This window comes from Aquarana catesbeiana, linkage group LG01 (assembly GCF_042186555.1).
Source record: "Aquarana catesbeiana isolate 2022-GZ linkage group LG01, ASM4218655v1, whole genome shotgun sequence".
Classification (NCBI taxonomy): Eukaryota; Metazoa; Chordata; class Amphibia; order Anura; family Ranidae; genus Aquarana; species Aquarana catesbeiana.
In genome coordinates, this window is record NC_133324.1 from 85,072,165 (window position 1) to 85,098,274 (window position 26,110).

Consider the following 26,110-nt stretch of genomic DNA (forward strand, 5'->3'; position numbering starts at 1 on the left):
AGCATGGCTCAGCCCCACCCCCTGTAAGTTATGATGGTCAACCTGAACCAGACTACAGCCCTCACCCATATCCCAAGTTACAGTATGCTGAGCTGATTGCCTCTTGTGACATTGTCAGGGATACTAGTGGAATGGATAAAAAAAAACGGTCCTTTTAGGCTGGGCAGATGAATGAGGAGTTTAGAGAGAGTCACAGACGAAAGAGTAAAAAAAGCAAGCACACTGCAAGCCGTGTGTAAAGTATTTTTACATTTTTCTTGCATTTTTCTACAGCCTTCACTGGGTGTTTTTTTTTTTTATGTGGGGGAAGAGGAGCTGCGACTTAAGAGGACCTTGATTTTTCTTGTTCAGTAATTTTTATTGAAATGTTTACAATACAAACTATTATTTAATGACATAATTTGCCATGTATATGTAGCACCCACTAGTGTGTGCTACTAGAAGTGAGAGTAGGTAAATGATAGTCTGGCCCAGGGATAAACCTGAGTCACTGAATCTGGGTCAGGGTTATTAGAGGCAAGGACTGGATGACTCATCCTGGCAGCTCTCTGGTGCCTCCCCAGTTTCTAAAATGTTGGAGAATGTTCTGGAAGATAGTGGGTGGGGGCTAGGAGGGGTTACCTCGAATATTTAGGGGCCTTAGCCAATCCCCAGGAGTGAGCCTGGCAAGGGAGCAAAAAAGCCCTTAAATAGACATGAGTCATGCCAGCAGGAGAGAATGGTGGAAGATAAAGAAGCAGTGCTGAGAGAGCTGGCCCTTGAGGGACCCCTTACCGGGGAGTTTTACCTTAGGCTGGAGCTCGGGAGGCTGGCCTGGAAGGATCCCACCACAGGAGGCAGGTGAAGGGATGATATGCATAAAGCTGCTTTAAAATCTAATGGTGGCTATACACAGTACAATAAAACTGATCAAGATGATGATTTTGATTGACCCATGAAGGTTGTGGAAGAAAAAAAACAATTGTACGGGGTCAATCAATAGTGGGGGTTTTTTTTTCTTTACAACCTTACATGTAGATTGATCACAAGGGATTTACAAGGACGCATAAAAAAAAGCCATCAAATCAACCCTGCGTGATGTTTTTTTCCCTGCCACAACCTACTGACTTGGATTGATTAAAACCATCACTGTCTGTCGCTCGTTACTTGACCATTCAATTTTTGAACGTTTTGTTGAATCAAATGTCAATCATGCAATTGTATTGTACCATGTATGGACAATCAGTCTTTGGATCACAGCAATGTCCCTGAGGTTATTGATCAGCGGCTGCAAACTTTCACTGACACTTGAACACATGTTGTGAGCACAATGAAATCATCTTCAGTTCTGATACAATGCCAAGTTTCTTTAGTTCCTCTTTAATTTTCCAGGAGAACAACATTTCCTAATGAGAGCCCTGAATAATGTCACAATGAGGTAGATGGCCACAGTGAGAATGACAAAGAGGAACAGAATAACATCCAGCAGCCAATACTGATACCAGGGCAGTTTGTAAGAATAGGGATGAAGATGACCGCCTCCACCCGATTGGATGATGTGATCCACCCATCTCAGTAATTGCTGGTCTGGAGGAAAGGGCTGTGACCTCCTAATAGCTTGTAGCTTCATTGCTGATGTCTTGTAACTGTAAACATAAAACATAATACAATCCAGGTCAAGTACAATGCTTTTACGACTTGTTGTCTAAAGTGGATTTACAACAGAATTTTAAAGCCTGGTACACACAGTTTTTTAATTCAACCCGGGGGCTGAATGAAAAAAAACTGCAGAGCTTGGGAGGAGCTGCCGTACTAACAATACGATGATGGTACAGCAATCTCCCCCACTGAGCTTTTGTGTTCTGACTGGGGAACACCCCCCCTCACCAGAGCACCCTGTTCAGTCATTGGCTGAGAGCGCTGATCAGATGCCAGCTTCCGTTGGACCGGCTGTCGTACACACGGGCCGAATGTCGGACTTTTTTTATCGAACCAGCCGATGCAGCCCAATATTTGGCCCGTGTGTACTAGGCTTTAAGGCGATCTCCAGGTATGGCAGTTTTTTTTGTTCTTGTGTGTACAGTATCTAACAAAAGTGAGTACACCCCTCACATTTTTGTAAAAATATTTTATTATATCTTTTCATGTGACAACACTGAAGTTTTTTCTCCCCTTACGGGTAGAATATATTAACTAATATTACATATCTATTTGTATTTACAGTTTATTTCTGTACCCAACTCCTGATGAATGGTATATAGCCATGAAACGCGTTGAGTTTCCATGGGGTGATCAGTCAAGTCTGGCTCATGATCTAGTTATTGGCCCATATACACCTTTCATACATTCTAAATGCATTGACTACTATGTAACTATCTATGTATATGTGTATCTTTGTTTTTATAGCAGCTCTGTTGCATATGGTGTACCAATGCCTGTTAATAGGAAATATCCTGTATTATATCTACAATTAATCATGCTCAAGATTGATATTTCTCACCTTATTGCCAAATGCCGTTTCTATGACATGTTGCACATTTGTATTTATACCTTTTTATCAATATTCAATATTTCTCATGTGCTGCCAAGCTGAAACATTTGTATCTATCATGTTCATGCCATGTGTGCATCTGTATATATATATATATATATATATATATATATATATAAATACATTTTTAATGGTTTCATACTATTGTTACTAATAAACAATGTTTACCAACCACTCTACCTCCACAAGTCAATTGTCCCATTTAAAGTCCCACATTCCTTTCTTATTTACCTGAACCAGGGATAGAGGTACATTTATTGTGCCTCGTTTAAAGTCCCAAACTCCCCCCTTTTCATTGAAACACTGAAGAAATGACACTTTTCTACAATGTAAAGTAGTGAGTGTATAGCTTGTATAACAGTGTAAATTTGCTGTCCTCTCAAAATAACTCAACATACAGCCATTAATGTCTAAACCCCTGGCAACAAAAGTGAGTAAAGTGGAATTGTCCAAATTGGGCCCAATTAGCCATTTTCCCTCCCCGGTGTCATGTGATTTGTTAGTGTTACAAGGTCTCAGGTGTGAATTGGAAGCCGGTGTGTTAAATTTGGTGTTATCACTCTCACTCTCTCATACTGGTCCCTGGAAGTTCATCATGGTACCCCATGGCAAAGAACTCTCTGACGATTTGAAAAAAAAGAATTGTTGCTCTACATAAAGATGGCCTAGGCTATAAGAAGATTGCCAAGACCCTGAAACTAAGCAGCAGCATGGTGGCCAAGACCATACAGCGGTTTACCAGGACAGATTCCACCCAGAACAGGCCTCACCATGGTTGACCAAAGAAGTTGAGTGCACATGCTCAGCGTCATATCCAGAGGCTGTCTTTGGGAAATGGACGTATGAGTGCTGCCAGCAGTAAGCCCGCAAACAGTTTGCCGAAGATAAGCAGACTAAGGACATGCATTACTGGAACCATGTCCTGTGGTCTGATGAGACCAAGATACACTTATTTGGTTCAGATGTTGTCAAGCATGTGTGGCGGCAACCAGGGGAGGAGTATAAAGACAAGTGTGTCTTGCCTACAGTCAAGCATGGTGGTGGGGGTGTCATGGTCTGGGGCTGCATGAGTGCTGCCAGCACTGAGGAGCTAGAGTTCATTGAGGAAACCATGAATGCCAACATGTACTGACATACTGAAGCAGAGCATGATCCCTCCCTTCGGAGACTAGGCCTCAGGGTAGTATTCCAACATGATAACAACCCCAAACACACCTCCAAGACGGCCACTGCCTTGCTAAAGAAGCTCAGGGTAAAGGTGATGGACTGGCCAATCATGTCTCCAGACCTATTCCCTATTGAGCATCTGTGGGGCATTCTCAAACGGAAAGTGGAGGAGTGCAAGGTCTTCAAAATCCACCAGCTCCGTGATGTCATCATGGAGGAGTGGAAGAGGACTCCAGTGGCAACCTGTGAAGCTCTGGTGAAATCCATGCCCAAGGCGGTTAAGGCAGTGCTGGAAAATAATGGTGGTCACACAAAATATTGACACTTTGGGCCCAATTTGGACATTTTCAATTAGGGGTGTACTCACTTTTGTTGCCAACAGTTTAAACATTAATGGCTGTGTGTCACTACTTTACATTGTAGCAAAATGTAATTTCTTCAGTGTTGTCACATGAAAAGATTTAATAAAATATTCACAAAAATGTGAGGGGTGTACTCACTTTTGTGAGATACTGTATATACAATACCTGTGGGATCCCTCTAGAAGCTGGAAATCACTGTAGTGGTTATGCTACTCCAGTGATCTCCACTAGTTTCTGGGTCCAGTGCCAACCAGCTGCCATGCTTCAGCTGTCCAGAACACATTCTATGTCTGTTACAGTTATCTGATGTCTAACCTCACAGATATGAGATGTATGTTGATCAGTGCACACCACACAGATATTACATTGCCAACAATTACCATTTATTTTCAATGATGTGTCGAATTGTGCTTGCAAAGTTGTCAGCCTTAAGTTGGTCAGGTAGAATAAAAGTTCCCATTTGTTTGGCTTTTACTCTGACCATGTTTTCTCTCTGATCCCCAAAGAGGGGAATCCCAAGAACAGGAACTCCATGATACACAGCTTCCATCAAACCGTTCATTCCTCCATGTGTCACAAAAAGACGCAGTTTCGGGTGCCCTAGAATTGGTAAAGGCAATACAAAAAAAAATCATTCTAAGAGAGGAGTGGCAATGATAAGTGTTGGGGAGAGGAAAGGCGCATTGGGGAGAAGAGAAGTGGGGTGAAGAAGAGAGGAGTAGGAGAGAGGGTAAGGTGAGGGAGGAGAGAAGGGGGAAGGAGTGGGATGGGGAAGGGTCACACTGATTAGTGGCCACAGCATATTGGTATTCCAACATTCTCCTTCAGCAGAATTTGATTACATGATCAAATTTGTTGAGCGGTGACAGGCACACACTGATCAAAATTCAAGTGATCTCTACTGCACCAGATGAATCTCTATCCATCTAAGGCCAGTTTAAGTGGAGAAGGATAAGGTGAGGGAGGAGAGGGAGAAGGTGAGGGGAGGAGGAGGAGAAGAAGAGTATACATGTAATGAATTTGAAAATTCATGACCACAGAGAGCCACTGATATTACTAACTAGACGACCAGACCTAAATCACAGCAATGCCTGTTAAAGATTGATTGTAATGTTGTTCAGTCAGCATGAGTGCTATAGATCAGCCTTTCTGAAAGGTTCCATGAAACCCTAATGTTCTTCAAAGATTTACTATATGTTCCTTGAACACTGAAGAGTGGTGGTCTGATCTCCTGTCTGATGGCGCCTTCATAGTTGTGGCACCAATGTCACTAAGCAGAGCCAGAAGCTTCGAGCCAGCACAATCTTTCCTCTCATACCTCAGGTAAGAAACCTCAAATCCCAATTATATTTTTACTTGCCTGTATGGGGGGCCCCTTCCACTATTAAAAGGGTTGTAAACCCTTGTGTTTTTCCACCTTAATGCATCCTATGCATTAAGGTGAAAAAACACCTAGCAGTGACCGGCCCCCCAGCCCCCCCCCATTTTACTTACCTGAGCCCCGTATTTCCCTCGGCGAGGATGCGCTGGCCCTCTCTCCACAGGGTCCCGTCTCTTGTTTGGATAGATTGATAGCAGAGCAGCCATTGGCTCCTGCTGCTGTCAATTAAATCCAATGATGCGGGGGCTGGGGGGCAGGGTCGAGTCCGGCATTTGTGTCTATGATCGCAAATGCTGGAGTTGGAAGCGTGCCCGCAAGGTAACCCCCCTGGGAGAGCGCTTCTCCTAGGGGGTTATCTGATGCGGGGAGGAGTCGCGAGAGCCACCGGGGGACCCCAGAAATGGACGATCGGGGCAACTCTGTGCAAAACAACCTGCACAATGGAGGTAAGTATGACATGTTTGTTATTTAAAAAAAGTAAAAAACGAGCCTTTACAATCACTTTAAACCACTGATGTAAAGAATCAATTTTCCTGCCGACCACAAATGTAATTTCCTTACTGACCACTGACGTTGAGGATATAGAATAGGTAACACATATACATGAGTTGTAGGTGCTGCGCACCCCAATTTGTAGTATTAAATGGGAAATCCCTCGAGGGGTTTTTTTAGCAGCGAAAGTTAGTGTTTGAAAAGCAAAGATGTTACGTAAAAATTAATATTTATTTTTTCATTTGATGGTATCAAAAACATTTTTCCATAATTACATAGAAGTCAAAGTCATAAAAAACAGTTCTGGCCCTAACACAGACATACTCATTAAAAAATTTAAGAAAACTACACAACACATGTTGTGTAAACTCTTTGTGCTTGTATAGAGTTTCACATAATATCCCTACGCGTTTCTACCTTTTATTGGTCTTCTTCAGGGTAATTTTTTTCTATGTGAAAAAGAAAAAATTTAGAAATTATTATGTTTATAGGTACAACATTTACATAATTAGTATATTCTAATACAACAGAGCAGTATATAGCTACCACTTTTCGATGAGAAAGCCATGTTCTATGGCCAGAGGGATCGCTGTTTCTCTAAAAGCACACCAAGCCTCAATGGTCTCAAGGTGTCCACACGTCACTCTCCTGCCCTCCACGGATGGGCCCCCGCCTTCACGTCACTTGCAAGAAGTCACCCCTTAATGACTTCTTGCAAGTGACGTGAAGGCGGGGTCCCATTAGAATATACTAATTATATAAATGATGTACCTATAAACATGATAATTTGTAAATCTTTTCTTTTTCACATAAAAAAAAAATCCTGAAAAAGACCAATAAAAGGTTGAAACGCGTAGGGATAGTGTGTGAAACTCTATACAAGCACAAAGAGTTTACACAACATGAGTTATGTGTAGTTTTCTTACATTTTTTAATGAGTATGTCTATGTTAGGGCCAGAACTGTTTTTTATGACTTTGACTTCTATGTAATTATGGAAAAATGTTTTTGATACCATCAAATGAAAAAATAAATATTAATTTTTACGTAACATCTTTGCTTTTCAAACACTAACTTTCGCTGCTAAAACCCCCTTGAGGGATTTCCCATTTAATACTGATGTTGAGGATGCACTACAATTGTCACTGCCATTCATTAATATTTATTTAAATGTTTATTATTGAAAATAATTGTGCAGCAAGGGAGTGTTAAAAAAAAAAGTATCCACTCTGTGTGTCAAACATGCTAAATACACCATATTTCTTTTTTTTTTTTTAATTATACCTACAACTTGCACTCCCTGACACTTCTATATTATTTATATATTTTTATATCTATATATATATATATATATATATATATATATATATATATATATATATAATATTATCAGTGGTTCTTCCATGGCAAAAAGGTTGAGAAAAGCTGCTATAGATTCTTTTATGAAATTGTTCAGAGCATTAGCATATTTAATTGATGTCTTCATGTATCCATATATACTTTAACTTCTGCTTTAATAATAGTACACTTTTTACCCAGTATATCATTCTGTGGCACCCAGTCCATAATTTTCACATTGGGAGAAATTTCCACCTCTTGTGGCCAACTTGACTTCTGATACCTCCAGATCACCTTCTGCTGAATCTTAGCAAATCCACCGTTCATCTCCTTGAGGAATTCCACTAGAGGGAGTGAGGAAAACATCGATCCCAAAGTCACCACAATGAATCCAGTATCTCCGGACTCGGATATAAAGTCTTCCAGTTCCTGAATTTAATGAAAATAAATTTCATTTGGCAGTAAGAAAATGTCTGTCTGGATTTTTATACATGAATACTTGACACATTAAATGAATAAGATATTATTCCAGCAGACACTAAACACACCTATATTACAAAGTCCTGCAGGCTAGTAAAACACATGAGTATGTAAACCCAACATTTCATATTCCTGATATGTGCCTGCTGTACCATGTACTTGTATGAAAACATATCTTTGTCTTGCTTCCTTTGTGTAAAAACCCTGGTGTTCCTGCCAGTCCATCTGCTTTCCTGACCAAAAAATTGACCACACCAAGCAGGGGGGCACAGCGCCGTCAGTTCTCTAGCTATGCTACATAGTTACATAGTAGGTGAGGTTGAAAAAAGACACAAGTCCATCAAGTCCAACCTATGTGTGTGATTATGTGTCAGTATTACATTACATATCCCTGTATATTGCGGTCATTCAGGTGATTATCTAATAGTTTCTTGAAGCTATCAATGCTTCCCGCTGAGACCACCGCCTGTGGAAGGGAATTCCACATCCTTGCCGCTCTTACAGTAAAGAACCCTCTACGTAGTTTAAGGTTAAACATCTTTTCTTCTAATTGTAATGAGTGGCCATGAGTCTTATTAAACTCTCTTCTGCGAAAAAGTTTTATCCCTATTGTGGGGTCACCAGTACAGTATTTGTAAATTGAAATCATATCCCCTCTCAAGCGTCTCTTCTCCAGAGAGAATAAGTTCAACGCTCACAACCTTTCCTCATAACTAAGATCCTCCAGACCCTTTATTAGCTTTGTTGCCCTTCTTTGTACTCGCTCCATTTCCAGTACATCCCTCCTGAGGACTGGTGCCCAGAACTGGACAGCATACTCCAGGTGCGGCCGGACCAGAGTCTTGTAGAGCGGGAGAATTATCGTTTTATCTCTGCATTTGATCCCCCATTTAATGCATGCCAATATTCTGTTTGCTTTATTAGCAGCAGCTTGGCATTGCATGCCATTGCTGAGCCTATCATCTACTAGGACCCCCAGGTCCTTTTCCATCCTAGATTCCCCCAGAGGTTCTCCCCCCAGTGTATAGATTGCATTCATATTTTTGCCACCCAAATGCATTATTTTACATTTTTCTACATTGAACCTCATTTGCCATGTAGTTGTCCACCCCATTAATTTGTTCAGGTCTTTTTGCAAGATTTCCACATCCTGCGGAGAAGTTATTGCCCTGCTTAGCTTAGTATCGTCTGCAAATACAGAGATGGAACTGTTTATCCCATCCTCCAGGTCGTTTATGAACAAATTATATAGCATTGGTCCCAGCACAGAACCCTGGGGAACCCCACTACCCACCCCTGACCATTCTGAGTACTCCCCATTTATCACCACCCTCTGAACACGCCCTTGTAGCCAGTTTTCAATCCATGTACTCACCCTATGGTCCATGCCAACGCACCTTATTTTGTACAGTAAACGTTTATGGGGAACTGTGTCAAATGCTTTTGCAAAATCCAGATACACCACGTCTACGGGCCTTCCTTTATCTAGATGGCAACTCACCTCCTCATAGAAGGTTAATAGATTGGTTTGGCAAGAACGATTCTTCATGAATCCATGCTGATTACTGCTAATGATATCATTCTTATTACTAAAATCTTGTATATAGTCCCTTATCATCCCCTCCAAGAGTTTACATACTCCTCCAAAGATCAGACTTGTCATAACACACCCTTTTACTTGGAAATTCAGTGTATTGCTGTTTCTCCTTCCCTAGCTCTTATGCAGCTAAGAACAGAAGGAATATGATCACATATAAAAAAGGTATAAAGAAGTTATTTATAATGTTTTTTAAATCTATACACAAATGTTTTGCCTCTCATTTGTATTTTAAAATGATTGGGTTGTTTTACAAGGTGAGGGTTTTTTTTTTTAAATCAAAAAGGTGTTTATTGAACAGGTTCACATAGTTTCCATGTACAAGCATCATACATTAACCACTTTAAGACCAGCCTCGTTTTGGATTTTAGGTGTTTACATGTTTAAAACAGGTTTTTCTGCTAGAAAATTACTTAGAACTCCCAAACATTATATATGGTTTTTCTTCTAACACCCTAGAGAATACAATGGCAGTCATTGCAATACTTTTTTTTGCACCGTATTTGCGCAGCGGTCTTATAAGCGCACTTTTTTTGGAAAAAATTCACTTTTTTGAATAAAAAAATAGAACAACAGTAAAGTTATCCCAATTTTTTTTTATATTGTGAAATATAATGTTACGCCGAGTAAATTGATACCCAACATGTCATGCTTGAAAATTGCGTCCGCTCGTGGAATGGCGTCAAACTTTTACCCTCAAAAATCTCCATAGGTGACGTTTAAAAAATTCTACAGGTTGCATATTTTGCGCTACAGAGGAGGTCTAGGGCTAGAATTATTGCTCTCGCTCTACCGGTCGTGGCGATACCTCACATGTGTGGTTTGACCACCGTTTTCATATGCGGGCGCTACTCGCGTATGCGTTCGCTTCTGCGCGCGAGCTCGTCGGGACAGGGGGGTTTTAAAAAATTTTTTTTTTATTTTTATTATTTATTTTACTATATTTTATTTATTTTTACACTTTAAAAAAAAAGTAAAAAATTGTGTCACTTTTATTTCTATTACAAGGAATGTAAACATCCCTTGTAATAGAAAAAAGCATGGCAGGACCTCTTAAATATGAGATCTGGGGTCAAAAAGACCTCAGATCTCATATTTACACTAAAATGCAATAAAAAAAAAAAAAAAAAAGTCATTTAGAAAAATGACATTTGAAAAAATATGCCTTTAAGAGGCGTGGACGGAAGTGATGTTTTGACGTCGCTTCCGCCCAGCAGTGTCATGGAGACGAGTGAGCGCCATCTTGGCCTCACTCGTCTCTATACACACCACGGCAGAGGACGCGATCGCCTCCACCGCTACCGACGGCTCCGGTAAGCGGCGGAGGGCACCGGATCGCGGCGGGAGGGGGGGGCCCCTCTCCCGCCACCGATAAAAGTGATCTTGCGGCGAATCCGCCGCAGGGACCACTTTTATCTGAAAGCCGTCCGCCGCACGAAAACGGGGATACCGGGGTTATGGCAGCTAGCTGCTGCCATAACAACGATATCCCCGTTCAAACTTAGGACGTACATAGTCGTGCAGCGGTCGGGAAGTGGTTAATACACTTTCATGCAAACGGTATAGTCTATCCTTCATCTATTACCACAGTCTTGTCTACATGCCAAAGATGTGCATAACATACCTCTGACCTTTAATCTTTAATAGACCTTCATGGACCTCCCACAGGACACTGTAGCAATCTAGACAATACCAGTTCCCTGGGACTTAGTCCAGGGGTGTCCAACCACAGTGCCCAGATTTGCTCGAATCTGTTAGAGTTACCCCTATGTTGATAAATACATTTTTCCATAATCATGGTATTACCGATATGTGTTATCCAGGAGGTCACCGAGGGTGGTGAGACCGATTTCCAGCCAATCAATATAAGTTTGCGTGCCTGTAACAATGCCCTAGTGAGTGCTATTCTAGTCATCTCTTCTGGGACAATTTCTTCTAGGACCCCTAATAGACAGTGAATTGGATCTAAGGGAATGTTAGTCTGGAACACTTGATTAAGTGTCCCCAGTACTTCACTCCAGTACCTATGGAGTTTTGGGCATCTCCACAGTAAGTGGATGAGATCACCTTGATGTCGCTCACATCTACCAGTCTGGCCGTCTACCCATTTTATATAATTTAAGTGGGGTGTAGTGCACTCTAAGTACTATAAAGTGAGGGTTTACAATCACTTTAAGCCTCAGAACAAAAATATACATAATATCTATATTATATACAGTATGCCTAATGAATTGCAATTTCATTCTGTTAAATAATATGCTGGTTTTCAGATTATGAAACTTGTCAGATAGATATATAAATATATTTAGAGTAGTTGGTGTTAAGTATGTGTCCATTGGAGCATAATAAAGCACTCCAGCATACCTTCAACACCCCGCCCCTAAACCCGGCCATAGATGGTTTTATTTCAATTTCTTCAACCACAGGTGATGATGGAAGAATCCCTATAGCTATTGTGTTCCCCCGGTGTGGGGGGGGGGGGGGGCCGTCCCAGCCGGGAGAACACACAATGTTTATTGCTAGCAGCTATAGCCTCTGGCAATAATTGCATGAAAAATCGGACAGACTAGTTGTACCCAAGCTGACCGATCGTTCAACTTGGCTGCAAGCAGCCTGCCCATACATGGTTTAATCTCCACCGGTCCCTGCTGTACCGGCTAAGATTCAAACAATCTATGGCTGACTTTAGACCCTTTCAATTAGGCATGTTAATTCTGTAATGCACTCTTCAGGGACCAGGAACGATAATTGCATTTGCAGTCTCCAGCACTCACTTGACATTGAAACTACCAAGGATGCTGAGAATCATTTTTTGTAAGTGCTGGTGACCCTTGCAAACATTGGATTGGACTTAAGTATTTTTCCACTTTTAATCCAGTTTATTTTACTGTTGCTTAATGATATTTAAAAACATTATGTTGAATTTCTGAATGTTCCATCTAGAAAAGAAAAAAAAAACTTTGCCTTTGAAAGTTACCATAGTGTAAATTGTTACGCACATATCTGGGCATGGCAGCAAGGTCAGAAAAGTCAGAATAGCTCCCACTGGGGTAGATAGAGTAACTAATCCTACGTGAATTCCTATTTATGGATTTTCTTTACCTGTCCCATTTAACAAAATGTAGGTTTGTTTTTAGTGGCTTCTCTCCTCTCATTGCTTTTTGTGTTATTAAGTTGTACTCATAGAAGTAATTTCTTAAGAAAGTGTCAGCTATCTGTACTCTGTACCACATTGTATTAATACTCAATAAAAACTTTTGAAAGTGAAAAATAAAAAGACAGATGGTAGATAGCAGGCGTTTGCGCAAAGGATTAACTGCACCAATAGATTTACATTGTCATACAGCTAAACAAATTATCTGCTTTCAAAGGGTGATCTGTGATTAGTAACAACAGTTGTGAAGTCACCTCCTATCAGCTATTCTTGATTGGAATTTCTGCAGGGGGTATAGAATCAGTGTCAACAGCCACCTCTGCAATCCTTAAAGTGGTAGTTAACTCCTCTATATATTTTTCTTTTAGGGACCCCCAGCATATTAGTACATTATGGCAGATTTACCTGTCAAACGATGCCTCCAGCGCTAAAACGGGATCGATCCGTCGGGCTCCCGGCACTTCCATCTTCGCCCGGTCTTCCTTCCGGGTTCCATGCCATTGGTCGTTTAATAGGCCCAGCCGCGATGATGCCACTCCCCCCGCAGTGGCGGCTGATGCTGGAGGATTTTGGGGGGCCCCCCCAGGTCTGTATTAACCCTACGGGTGGAGCCCTTCCCGGTCATGGCTCCCCTGGTACCCGGCGCTGCAGCTTCTATGTTTACCTGGTCTTCTTTCCGGGTTCTGTGTCTTCTGCCTCCTGTCCTAACTGACTGGGGCGGAAAGCTGGAAGCTGGTATGGCAGGGTGGGAGGTTTCAGTGCTCTGCGTCCCAAGCTGCAGTGCTCTGAGCCAATTGGGGCCTTGGGCTCTGGTCACGTGCTTGTGAGGGGGTGACAGACCTGGTAGAGACCTGTTGGTCTGATGCTCCACAGAGTGCACGGCCACACACATGGATTGTGCGGGCTGGGGGGGCGACTGCTCCCCTCCTCCATATGCTCACGGGAGTCGCATTGCTGCAGTACAGATCGAGGCTGTAAACGTTTGCTGAGCTGAGCATTTGTGCGGCACAGTGTACATGACGGCTGACAGGCTCTTCTGTCATAAATACTCTGCCTGTCAGCAAATTTTTGAAAAATGAAGTTTACTTTCACTTTAAAGGGATTCTAAAGGTTATGATTTAAAAACAAATAACAAATTTGTTATACTTACATGCTCTGTACAATGGTTTTGCACAGAGCAGCCCGGTCCTCTTCTTTTTGGGTCCTCTGCTGGTGGTCCTGGCTTCTCCCCCCTTCCAAGTGTCCCCAATAGCAAGCCTCTTACTATGGGGACACTCAAGCAGGTTTGCTCCCAAGCCTCACTTCTGTGAATGAAATTGAGCTCGTCCCCGTCTCCCACATTCTACTCATTGGATCACTGGCTGTGATTGACCGCAGCAGGTTCCATGCTCCTGTTGCTGTGTGAGCCAATGAGGAGAGAGAGAGACCTGGGAGAGCTGCGGTTCTCACCCACATTGCTGGATCGAGATGGGCTTTAGAGAGTTTGAAGAAAAAAAAAACAAAACTTTTTTTTCTAGTAAAATGAAGAAATGCTAGAACCTCTCCCAAGGTTTTTTTGCTGTCTGTCTTTCTGTTCCCTTTATTTCTAATCCTAGTGGTGGATCACTGTCTCCAAACTAATAAAATATAAAAGGTTTGGCTTGAGTTGGCTTTAATTTCCTTTTAGGTTGTTTTATTAAAACAAAGGTCATTCAGTCATACTCACTTGTGATAATGGTTTTACAGGTTTGGCCAATAATCCCCCAATGTACTGAACGTGAGGCAGAAGTGGACGAGGAAACTCAAGAGTGAAGTCTACATTGTACAGCCAGAGCTCAGCTTTCAAGTGAAGATCAGCTATAGTTGGTCTAGATTCAGCAGGAAAATGTTCTTCGATGACACCATCATACAATGAGTCCATCTTTTTCAGGACTACTAAGGAAATGAAAAAAGCCAACGTGTTCTTCAAACGGCCAAAGAAATCCATCTGGTCGGTTAGCTGTGTCTGGAACAATGGAATATAGGACAAAGGACTCGGGATTCCTACACGGTAAGCATTGGCCATAAACGTAGGGAAGAAAGCAATAAATGGGAGTCCCAGCTTTTCACAGACCAGCATTGTGCAGGGGTCAAATGCATTTACAACTGCAATGTCATAATGTTCCTCCTTCAAGAAGTTCATGATTTCTGACTGGTGCAATGTCATGTTGCACTGGTAGGACATTGCGTTCATTAATGTCAGAATGGTCCACATTTCACTTCTGAAAGGAAAATTAGACAATTATGGGAATATTATGATAATGCACAATCCAGGTTGCGTTCCAGGAGGGCTCATTAAAGACTTCTTGTATTGCTGAGAATGTGAAAATATGTAAGTATACATGTTATACGCCTCTACTAGTAACAATCTATGCTGCTGCTATTTTTTCATTTTTTCTTGTTGTTACTAAGGTTGTAGGCCTAAACTGCCTGTTAATATATTATAGACACATGATTAACTCTTTTACGTACCCCCCGAAGGAGATTTTGAAAACTCCGAAACCCATTGGATAAATCATAAGAAAATGCTGTCAATCTTTGCGGTGACTGTCACAATTTATATGCATTTTTGTTAACATTCCACCTACTTTTATTCTGTATTTCATGATGTATGTACGTTATTAAATAAAATTTATATTTTTCTACTATATTTCTTCTTTCTGGTAGGACATTGTGCTCATTAACCGCTTGCCGACCAGCTGCCGCAGTCGTACTGCGGCAACATGGCTCGGCTGCGCGAATTGCCGTCATGTTACGTCGGTTCCTCTTTTGTCCACTAGGTGCACGCGTGCCCCCTGCTCGCCCACGGAGCTGATGCGAGTGCCCAGCGGTCGCAATCACCGACGGGCTCCCACGATCGCTCGGAGCATACGGAGAACCAGGATCTATGTGTGTAAACACAGTTTCCGGTTCTCTAAGGGGAGAAGTGACAGATCGTCCGTTCATACAGAGTATGAACAGCGATCTATCTCTTCCCTACACAGTCCACTCCCCCCTTCAGTTAGAACACACACTAGGGAACACAATTAACCCCTTGATCACCCCCTAGTGTTAACCTTTTCCCTGCCAGTGACATTTTTACAGTAATCAATGCATTTTTATAGCACTGATCGCTGTATAAATGCCAATGGTCCCAAAAATGTGTCAAAATTGTCCGACGTGTCCGCCATAATGTCGCAGTCCCAATAAAAATCACAGATCGCAGCCATTACTAGTAAAAAAAAAATTATTAATAAAAATGCCATAAAACTATCCCCTAATTTGTAGACGCTATAACTTTTGCGCAAACCAATCTTAGTGTGATTTTTTTCTACCAAAAATATGTAGAAGAATACATATCGGCCTAAACTGAGGAAAAAAATTGTTTTTTTATATATTTTTGGGGGGATATTTATTATAGCAAAAAGTAAAAAATAATGCTTTTTTTTCAAAGTCGTCGCTCTTTTTTTGTTTATGGCGCAAAAAATAAAAACTGCAGAGGTGATCAAATACCACCAAAATAAAGCTCTATTTGTGGGAAAAAAAAGGACGTCAATTTTGTTTGGGTGCAACGTCACACGACCGCGTAATTGTCAGTTAAAGCGATGCAGTGCCAAATCGCAAAAAGTGCTCTGGTCAGGAAGGGGGTAAAATCTTCCGGGGCTGAAACGGTTAATGTCAGGACAGTCCACATTTCATTTCTGAAAGGAAAATTAGACAATTATGGGAATATTATGATAATGCATTATCCAGGTTGCGTTCCAGGAGGGCTCATTAAAGACTTCTTGTATTGCTGAGAATGTGACACAACCAAAAGTTGGAACCAGCACATTGAGGTGACATACTCAATCTATAGATGCTGTAATGCTGTTATCCAAAAATCTTGAACACTACAAATATGGAGAGTCTCAAGGTGGATTTAGCCTGTGTTCTGTTAGAGAAAGAGGTGTCCACATATGCACTTCAATAGGGACCACCAAGACAACATTTATATAGTTGGTACAGTATTATACAGTCTATAGGTGGAGTTAACCTGTCATTGGTATTAAATGGATGTCCACATGCAGATTTCTACAGGGACCACCAAGACCTTATATGCATATCTTAGATGTCACCCAAATTATCAGGAGCTCATTAAGCAGAGAAAGATAAAAAATGTTCCACGCACTAAAATAGAAATTCAAACTGTAAAGGCTTCATACCACGTGTAAAAACAAAAGTCCATCCACCGTGAAGGAGTATGAAGAGCACCAGCACAGGATCAAATCAGGAGAAAGACTGATGTCTAATTTACAATCTCAGAAATGTAGGCAGACAGTTAACTAAACAGGATGACACCTTGAAGATCTTTAAGTTGAGGTTTACCCCAAAACTGTGCAGATTTTAAAAACAGTGAATATTGAGATAGTGGATTATAATATTAACCACTCCAGCAACACACATGTGGATGGAATGGTTACTGGAATATAATGCAAGAAGGATGGAATTACCAATAGAGAGGAAAACTAGATTACTGGGGGGGGGGGGGGGGGGGGGGATTTTGGGGAGTTGGGACAGAATACTAAGAGGCAAATTGAAACAGCAATTCAGAGTGAACGTATAACGTGGCACGTAATGAGCAGGGGTCTTTCACTACCGCATTTACCATACCTGCCCTGTAGAAATGCCTTCTGGATTTTTAGAAGTGTATCCATAAATTCTTGAAGAAATTTCTCATCTAAGGAAAAAGTGGTCACTGGATATGGACTTGTTGGCTGCTTGTAACCTGAACATCAAAAACAGAGCAGAGTTATTTAGAAGTTTGTACCGTGGTGTGGCAACTAATTTCATAGTGGTTTCTACAGCCAATACCACTCATATAATAATCTTCAGACTAGTTTAAGTAAGTGGTCGCCAGTTATGGAGGCCCTGCTGGAGAATTGGACAGATGCCTGCATGTTTTTCACATTTGTATGTGAGTATTTTATCCCGGTTACAGCTTTAATAAATGTTATTAGCAGAGAGCACTATGGTTTGCCTTTGTTTTATATGGCCAAACATGACTGAATGAGATCCCAGGAGGAGGTCTGAGCTGTCTAGGTGCACTGTGATGAGGATTCATTGTTCCAGAAAAATCGTGAGAGATATTACACTAAGCGTGTGTGACTCTGCAGTTGGGGTCTACATAGTAAGAACCCGGGAGGATGTCTGTCTTGTCCAGGAACACCAGGAGGAGAAGTTGTTTTCCCAAGGAATCCTGAGAGATATGATAAAAGAAAAATACTGCGCTAATGACACCTAAAACAAACCACAAAAAATAGGTAAAATTAACAACTAAGCAGCCACTAGAAGTGAGATACACACATATAATTAATAGGAAAAAATGTAGCAGCGCTAATAAGTGAGCAAAACTAATCAGATAAACAAACAATATGATGGACATAGACCAATAAAAATTGAAAAAGATATACACTCAAAATTGATGGTGAAATCAAGAAAAAAATATAATAAATGTAAATATCAATAAAAATAAATAAAAGTCTGTGGGTAATGTCGGTAGAACTTCTTCCACTAAGAGTCCGGTCACAACCAAAAATCTGTGAAAGAAATGTACATAATGATTGGAAATCAGTGACAGTTCCTCCACCACAACCAAAGTGTGATCACCACAAGAAATGCGCGCTTACCAAATGGCAAGCTAAATCAGCTTGCGACCAAATACCCGGTGAGGGCCTTTATCCAAGAATGGAAACCGGAGCCTCCAAGTGATCCGTGGGGTAAGGGCAGCAAAACAGTACGGAACCCCCGATCAGAAAGATTATCACCAAGGTAGTCAGATGATACCCAGAATAAAAAAGACTCACCATAGCATAATTTCCGATGAAAATCATTTAATCCGATAATAAAAATTACACTTACAATGTTGCAGTTAAAAGACAGCAAAACAGCCGGCCGGCTGTGCAGAACGCACGTCCGCTTAGACACCTGTACACGATGACGTCAGCACGTCAGCTCCTCCCAACGTACGTTTCATCAAATAATGACGCCAGGAGGAGCTGACGTGCTGACGTCATCGCATACAGGTGTCTAAGCGGACGGGTGTTCTGCACAGCCGGCCAGCTATTTTGCTGTCTTTTAACTGCAACATTGTAAGTGTAATTTTTATTATCGGATTAAATGGTTATCATAAGAATTATGTTATGGTGAGTCTTTTTTATTCTGGGTATCATCTGACTACCGTGGTGATAATCTTTCTGATCGGGGGTTCCGTACTGTTTTGCTGGCCATACCCCACGGATCACTTGGAGGCTCCAGTTTCCATTCTTGGATAAAGGCCCTGACCGGGTATTTGGTCACAAGCTGATTTAGTTTGCCATTTGGTAAGCGTGTATTTCTTGTGGTGATCACACTTTGGTTGTGGTGGAGGAATTGTCACTGATTTCCAATCATTACGTACATTTCTTTCACAGATTTTTGGTTGTGACCGGATTCTTAGTGGAAGAAGTTCTACCTACATCACCCACAGACTTTTATTTATTTTTATTGATATTTACATTTATTATATTTTTTTCTTGATTTCACCATCAATTTTGAGTGTATAGCTTTTTCAATTTTTATTGGCCTATGTCCATCATATTGTTTGTTTATTTGATTAGTTTTGCTCACTGATTAGCGCTGCTACATTTTTTCCTATCCTGAGAGATATAATCCAGGCGTGTGTGACTCTGTTGTGTGGTCAACTTTTGGAGGTGAGCAGGCATTCCAGCTAGATGTGGGGGTCACTAAAGTCATTGGAAATTTATGAACTGTCACTGAAAGTTGCACAACGGTGGAATTTTGTTATATTTGGACTTGTTTTATTTGTATGTTTTTATGGTTGCACTACACTACCTTCTGGTTTGAGGCCTGCCGAGGTGTCTGTTCAGTGACCACAGGGGTGCGAGAACTCACACATTATTCAGGTAAACATAAAACTGCGGCATGCAGTTCGACTGTGCTTAGGGTTGCCTCCTCATCCCTTTAAACCCAAACACATTTGAATTACACAGGTTCTGAGGCTAAATTAATTCAGATAAGGCACCAAGTGAGTTCACTTACCACCTTAATCCGCCACAGAACCTGTGTAATTAATATGTGTTTGGTTTTAAAGGGATGAGGTGGCAACCCTAACTGTGCTGCCAACGTCCTGTTCTACCATGAGTATAGACAGCAATAAAATATGGAAAGAGGTTCTAACCCTTCCACATTCTACAGAAAACTAAATGAAAAAGTTTTGGCTAGAGTTGGATGTTATATAACTTTTAACATATAGTTTGCACAACGCTAAACATATATCTAACTTCATCTGTAATTATCATCAGAAATTGTTAATTGTATTGTACAATCACCTGGAGGCACTTGGTCTGCATACTGCAGGAACATTCTCACTTCATGCCCATTGTTTTGGAGGGTCCGGGAGATCTCATCCATCAGGAGGTAATGACTTCCACCTGAAAACACAGAATATGAAGCCGACATCACTAGACTACCACTGGAGAATCACACAATACGGAATACAATGCAAACTTAATTGAAATTCTTCTACAGAGAAAAATAGAGAGTGTTGTCATTACTGAGTATAATCCAAATTAGAAGCTGCACTCCTTGAAGTGCTTGACCTTTAAATGATTGGTGGGTGTTCAAAATGACTGCACCATACCAGAACCAAACTGAAAGATACAAAGTCACCGACACTCCAAATAAATGCATATCACGTTTTTTTTTTTGTGTGATGATGTGGTGACATAAATCAAAGAATCACAATGTTTCAGGGTCTTGCGGGGTCACCGTGTTACCTTGAGGATGGGACATGGGAGGCTCTGAAACTTTGGTATTCTGTATTTTTTTGTCACTCTGTCTTCACAATAAACATCTGAAACACACTTGTTTGCAGTGCTGGTGACTTCATATTTTGCCATTACATAACTCTCTTCCCAAAAAATACTATTTGCCTGATCTAACTGCTGTTCAAGTGTCTTCAGTACTTAGAGTCACATACCGGTGCAACTATAAACCCATTCCATCAGTGTGACAGCCAGGAAAGGCAGTCAGTACACTCCACTTCATTGTACAGAACATTACAGGCAGTGCCGGGACCAGGTTATCTAGAGCCCAGGGCGAACATGCCAAACTGCATTTTGGGTCAGCAATAATCACCCCACAAAAACACTGAGCACTAATCTGCATGCTTACCCCCTAAGCATAAATCCCCCTCCTCCCACTACAAATCGGCCCCCCTGCTGAAAAACCCCCTCTCAGCACAAATGTTTGCCCCCTCCCCCATTCCCCAAATCCCCCTTAGCTCAAATGCCCCCCCCCCAAAAAAATTCACACCTTCTAGCACAAATCCTCCACCCCTAAAATGTCCCCTCCTAGTACACATCCCCCCCCCCCTACTTCAAATCCTCCCCTCCCAGCACAAATATTCCCCCCAAATCCCCCCTCCTAGCACAGATTTTCTTCTTTGCCAATCCCCCCCCCCTCCAACACAAATTGCCCCAAATCATCACTCTTAGCAACCACCCCCCCTTCAAATTTCCCCTTCTAGAACAAATACCTATTGCTGCCTCCAAATTCCCCCTTCCAACACAAATTCACTCCCCCCAATCTCCTTGTGGTGCCCTTTCACCCCATATTATACCACAGTGCCCAGGGCAGCTTCCCCTCCTGCCCACCCCTTGTCCCGCCACAAAGTATACACCACTCAGGCAAACAGTAGGTGATTGACTGCTGCAGGTGCTCACCCTGGCTCGCCACCAAAGAAAGCAATACAGAAAAGGAAAATGGTAGCACACCACAGTGAAGTCAAAATCTTGAAGGTTCTTTATTGTTGTCAAGCCAGACAGATACACAGGAACATGGTTGATGCATTTCACATGAATCACTCGTACTGATATGGGATACACAAAAAAAAAAAATGTTGTTTTTTGTGGGTTTTTTTTGTTTTTTGTTTTTTTTGTCTCCCTTTGTGACAGTTCGCCCATATGCACCATTGTATGGCAGTCTATCACATGGAGTTGGGTACATGTATTGTAGAAGTTTATGATTTATATATATTTTTTGATTATTCACTCTTACATTTACCATTGGTAATAGTTTACCTTTTTCTTTCTCATTTTGTTTTTTTTTTCCTATTTCTTTTTTTTGTTTCATTATTGCTAGTTTATTTGTTAATGATTTTAATCACCAGTGTCCATTTGTTATGCACTGCCCAGTTAATTGCCTCAGCAATTGTGGGTGCACTTCCTGTTGGCTGCACACATAAATAGCTGAGGTCCAGGTTATATCTTTGTTAGGAGGAAGCATACTTACCTGTCCAGCAGGTGATGAGTTGAATCTATGATTTCTCCTAACGATATTGGTGCAACATTCACAGTTTTTTGAGAATAATCATTCATGTGGTATTAGGAGGAAGCATGAGTGATTCGTGTGAAACGCGTCAACCATGTTCTCATGTATCTTTCTGTCTTTGCAATAATAAAGAACCTTCAAGATTTTGACTTCACTGTGGTGTGCTACCATTTTCCTTTTCTCTATTTCACCCCTTGTCCCGGCCTTGATTGCAGAACATTACATTCAACACACTGTCAGAATGTTTATACTGAAATATTAAACAGTATTATATTTATGCAAATAAGTAAGGGTCTGTGAATTAAGGAGATTCCGGCTTATTTCCACAAATCAACAAAGTAACTTGAATAAATTTATCTGCGCCAATTTGAAGATTGTAACTATGCAGTGCACATACACTACCTGTGAGATACTGGTGGAAGCTGAAAATCACTGAATTAGGCATCAGTACACCAGTGGTCGCCACTGGTTTTTGGTCCCATGCCAAATAGTTGCACTGCTGCATAGTGAACGCAGAAGGTTGGCCATTGGGTATGGGTGCCATTCAGAGAAAGCTTTGCATTTTCTCAATGATTGCAAAGCATTCTCTGATTAGACCAGGTGGTGAATGTGATCTCATCTCCCTGCCTCTCCATCTACAACTCATCTAACCAGAGAACGCTTTGCATTCACTGAGCATATGTGATTTGATTGTAGACGTATTAGTGCAATTGTGACAGAATTCTGTCACTGAGCATATGCAAAGCATTATCTGAATGGCACCCGTGCCAAGTGCCCAACCTTCTGTGTTCACAATCCTGTATTCACTGCATCCGACCGGCCGCTTGGCACGGGACCCCGAAGCAAGCGGAGATTGCTGATGTAGCAGTGTGTACTTCAGTGATTTCCAGCTTGTAGAGGGATCCCACAAGTATGGTACCTACCTGGACCAATGTAACAATATTTATACCTGGAATACATCTTTAAATTTCACCCAGGAAAAGCTGCAGGTTGTGCAGCATCCACCACACATGCCATCTCATATTCTCTTTTCTTGAAATCTGACAGGTAATGATGACTAAAATAATGTGACAGTCCCATATGACCTATTACCTGCATAGTAGAAACACACAACATATCCTGCGTAACCTCACCTGCTGGGAGTGTCTCTGCTCTCACGCACGCTGCCTGCTGCTGCCACACCACATGAATGATTATTCTCTAAATACTGTGAATGTCACACCAATATCGTTAGGAGAAATCATAGATTCAACTCATCACCTGCTGGACAGGTAAGTATTAAAACTATTCTTTTACAGGTTGACCAGCTTTTAACTGTGACCCCAAGGTGTCAAGGTTGCTTTAAGCAGAATGAGCTTTTCCAAAACTTTTTTGCCTTTGGTTATACTTTACTACCTAATACTTAATATACAATAAGACCCCTTTAACAGTGAGGCAGTTTTCAGGCGTTTTAGCGCTAGAAATAGTGTCTGTAAAGCGCCTGAAAACTGCCTCCCATTCATTGCAATAGGTGCTTTCACACCCGGGCGGTGCGCTTGCGGGACATTAGAAAAGGTCCTGCAAGCAGCATCTTTGGGGCGGTTTGGGAGCGCTGTATACAGCGCTCCCAAAACGCCCCTGCCCATTGCAATGAATAGGCAGTGCTTCCGAAGCGCCGCAACATGGGAGTTTCTAAACCCTTCTTTGAGGTTAAAAGCGCCACTCTAGCGGTCGAAAAGTGGCGCAAAAGCGGTGCTTAAACAGCGGTAAGGCACCGCTAAAACGAGCGGCGCTCTAACGCTAATGGCTGGCGCTTTCAGTGTGAAAGCAGCCTTACACTTATTAAGACTGGAGCAGATATGGCAACCAATCAGCTTCTACCTTTCATTTTCAAAGTGTAACTGAACAAGTTGATTGGCTGAGCTCAACTATGTCACAGTAGACAACACATGATTCTGACAAATATGACAAATACATACATGGGCAACGCAGAAGTAGATTTTGTTTCAGGCCTCAAGCACACAGGTTATAAAAAATGTTACAATATGTCTGTGCGTTTATGCGCATGTGGCGTTTGAGTATAAATGTATTCTACTGGCCAGAATATTTATTCTGGCCAGTGGGATACATTTACATGCACGTTTAGAGATGTTTCCGTGCATTTTTTCTGCTCAAAAGCACCTTGTAGAACGCACCTTTTTACGCCTTTTTATTCTTGCCTGTAAACGCTCCTCTTCAAATACACCTGTAAACTCCTACGTGTGCATGGCTAACAGAGGTGCTTTTACAGGTATAGAAAAAAAACGGTGAATGCCTAACGGTGTTTAACCACATCCCACCTGGCCTATAGCAAAATAACGGCCGGGTGGGTGTTCCATTATCCTGATTGGACGTCATATGATGTCCAGAGGAATAAGCCGCTCGTGCGTGCCCCCGTGGGGGCGCTATCCGATCGGTTGTGCGGTGTGTCGCTCTGCCACACTACATCTCCGATCTTGGTAAAGAGCCTATGACGTAGGTTCTTTACCATGTGATCAGCTGTGTCCAATCACAGCTAATCACAGCCAGGGCCGGCCCTACCATGGGACCCAATGGGACCATGGTTCCAGGCGGCATTTAACAGGGGCGGCCGCTGCAGCCAGAATCCCGGATCATCAGACTATTTAACCACTTGACCACTGGGCACTTAAACCCCCTTCCTAACCAGACCAATTTTTAGCTTTCGGTGTTCTCACACTTTGAATGACAATTACTCAGCCATGCAACGCTGTACCCATATGAAATGTTTGTCCTTTATTTTTTACACTTATAGAGCTTTCTTTTGGTGGTATTTAATCACTGCTGGGTTTTTTATTTTTTGCGGTTTTTATATGAACGTAATGGCAATTTTGCATATGGACAAGGTGCTATTCCATGTAAATCTGCTGTCCTGATAAATTTAATTTTAGTTATTACATAAAATAATGAATGTGGGGGCCTTTTGGTGGGCGTGATAGCATTTCATTCTTGGTCCCAGGCAGCACCATGTCTTGGGCCGGTCCTGATCACAGCGTAACCAGGAAGTGACGGTTATCATCTTTCCTCTATTCACGCTGACAGGGCACGAGTAGAGAGCCGATAAGCGGCTCTCCTGACAGGGGGGGTGGGGTCTATGCTGATAATCGGTGCAGCCCTATCAGCGGTGCCCACCAAAATGCCAATCAGTGCCCATCAGTAATGCCTGTCAGTGCCTCCTCACCAGTGCTGCCTATCAGTGCCCATCAGTGTTGCAAATCAGTGGCCAACAGTGCTAGATATTAGTGCCTTCTCATCAGTACCCATCAGTGAAGGAGAAAAATTACTTGTTTACAAAAAAGAGAAACGAAGAAGAACTTTTTTTTATCAAAATTTTCGGTTTTCTTTTTTTATTTGTTTAGCAAAAAATAAAAAACCCAGTGGTGATCAAATACCAGCAAAAGAAAGCTCTATTTGTGAGAAAAAAAAATAGAAAAATGTCATTTGGTTACAACGTTGCATGACCGATTGTCATTCAAAGTGCGACAGCGCTGAAAGCTGAAAATTTACCTGAGACTGACCTGGGCAGGAAGGGGGTGAAAGTGCCCGGTATTGAAGTGGTTAAGCTCTGTGTGAATGAGGCCTTGGTAATTCAGAAATTTTAACTCATCTAAACAGGAACAATATTTTACGTTGTAATAACAATAATAGGGAAAAGAACTCACCCATGAAGCAGATTGTCAGAATTTTAGCCCCACCAATAAACAAGAACTGCAGTGTAAAGACCAGTAGAAACGCAGTCTGCTTCTTACATGCAGCCATTGTAGTGAGGATTTGTAGGGAACCGAGTTGTTTCTGCACTGTGTGTACAGAGATCATTTACAGGACTGAGAATGGGAGGGGTCAGAATACTAGACACACGCGTTCTGGCTTTATGCCATTAAGAGAAGTTTAACTATTCAAATGAATCGATTGAAATGTGTTTCTGGAAGAAAGCCCATGAGAATAGCTATATAGGAGGTATAACTTTTCACAGCAGAAAGTCTGAAGTTGTAAAGAAATATATTTTTCTTCCGAAATGTATCAAATTGATATTGGAGCTAGGAGACTCTAATAAATGCACCACCTCCTTTAGATATGACAAAACAATATATACCCAGAGAGCACAAAATTGGAGTTTTGAGTTTGGCGAAAAATTAATCAAAAGTAAAATTTACAAAAAATAGAAAATTGTATTACATAGATATTATAAAAAAAAAAATGTATAAAAT

At 41.5% G+C, this 26,110-nt stretch overlaps 1 protein-coding gene across 1 annotated transcript; it reads right to left on the reverse strand.

Annotated features, from left to right (window-relative positions):
• Window positions 1-337: 337 nt before the first annotated feature.
• On the reverse strand, window positions 338-25,743 carry LOC141132582 (UDP-glucuronosyltransferase 3A1-like). The gene is made up of 7 exons (XM_073621160.1): window positions 25,565-25,743; window positions 19,865-19,966; window positions 17,148-17,262; window positions 14,206-14,740; window positions 7,467-7,698; window positions 4,440-4,659; window positions 338-1,625 (listed from the first exon to the last, which is right to left on the reverse strand). The coding sequence occupies exons 1-7, from the start codon at window positions 25,716-25,718 to the stop codon at window positions 1,349-1,351; spliced, it is 1,635 nt and encodes a 544-aa protein (XP_073477261.1). The 5' UTR covers window positions 25,719-25,743; the 3' UTR covers window positions 338-1,348.
• Between the last annotated feature and the right edge of the window lie 367 nt (window positions 25,744-26,110).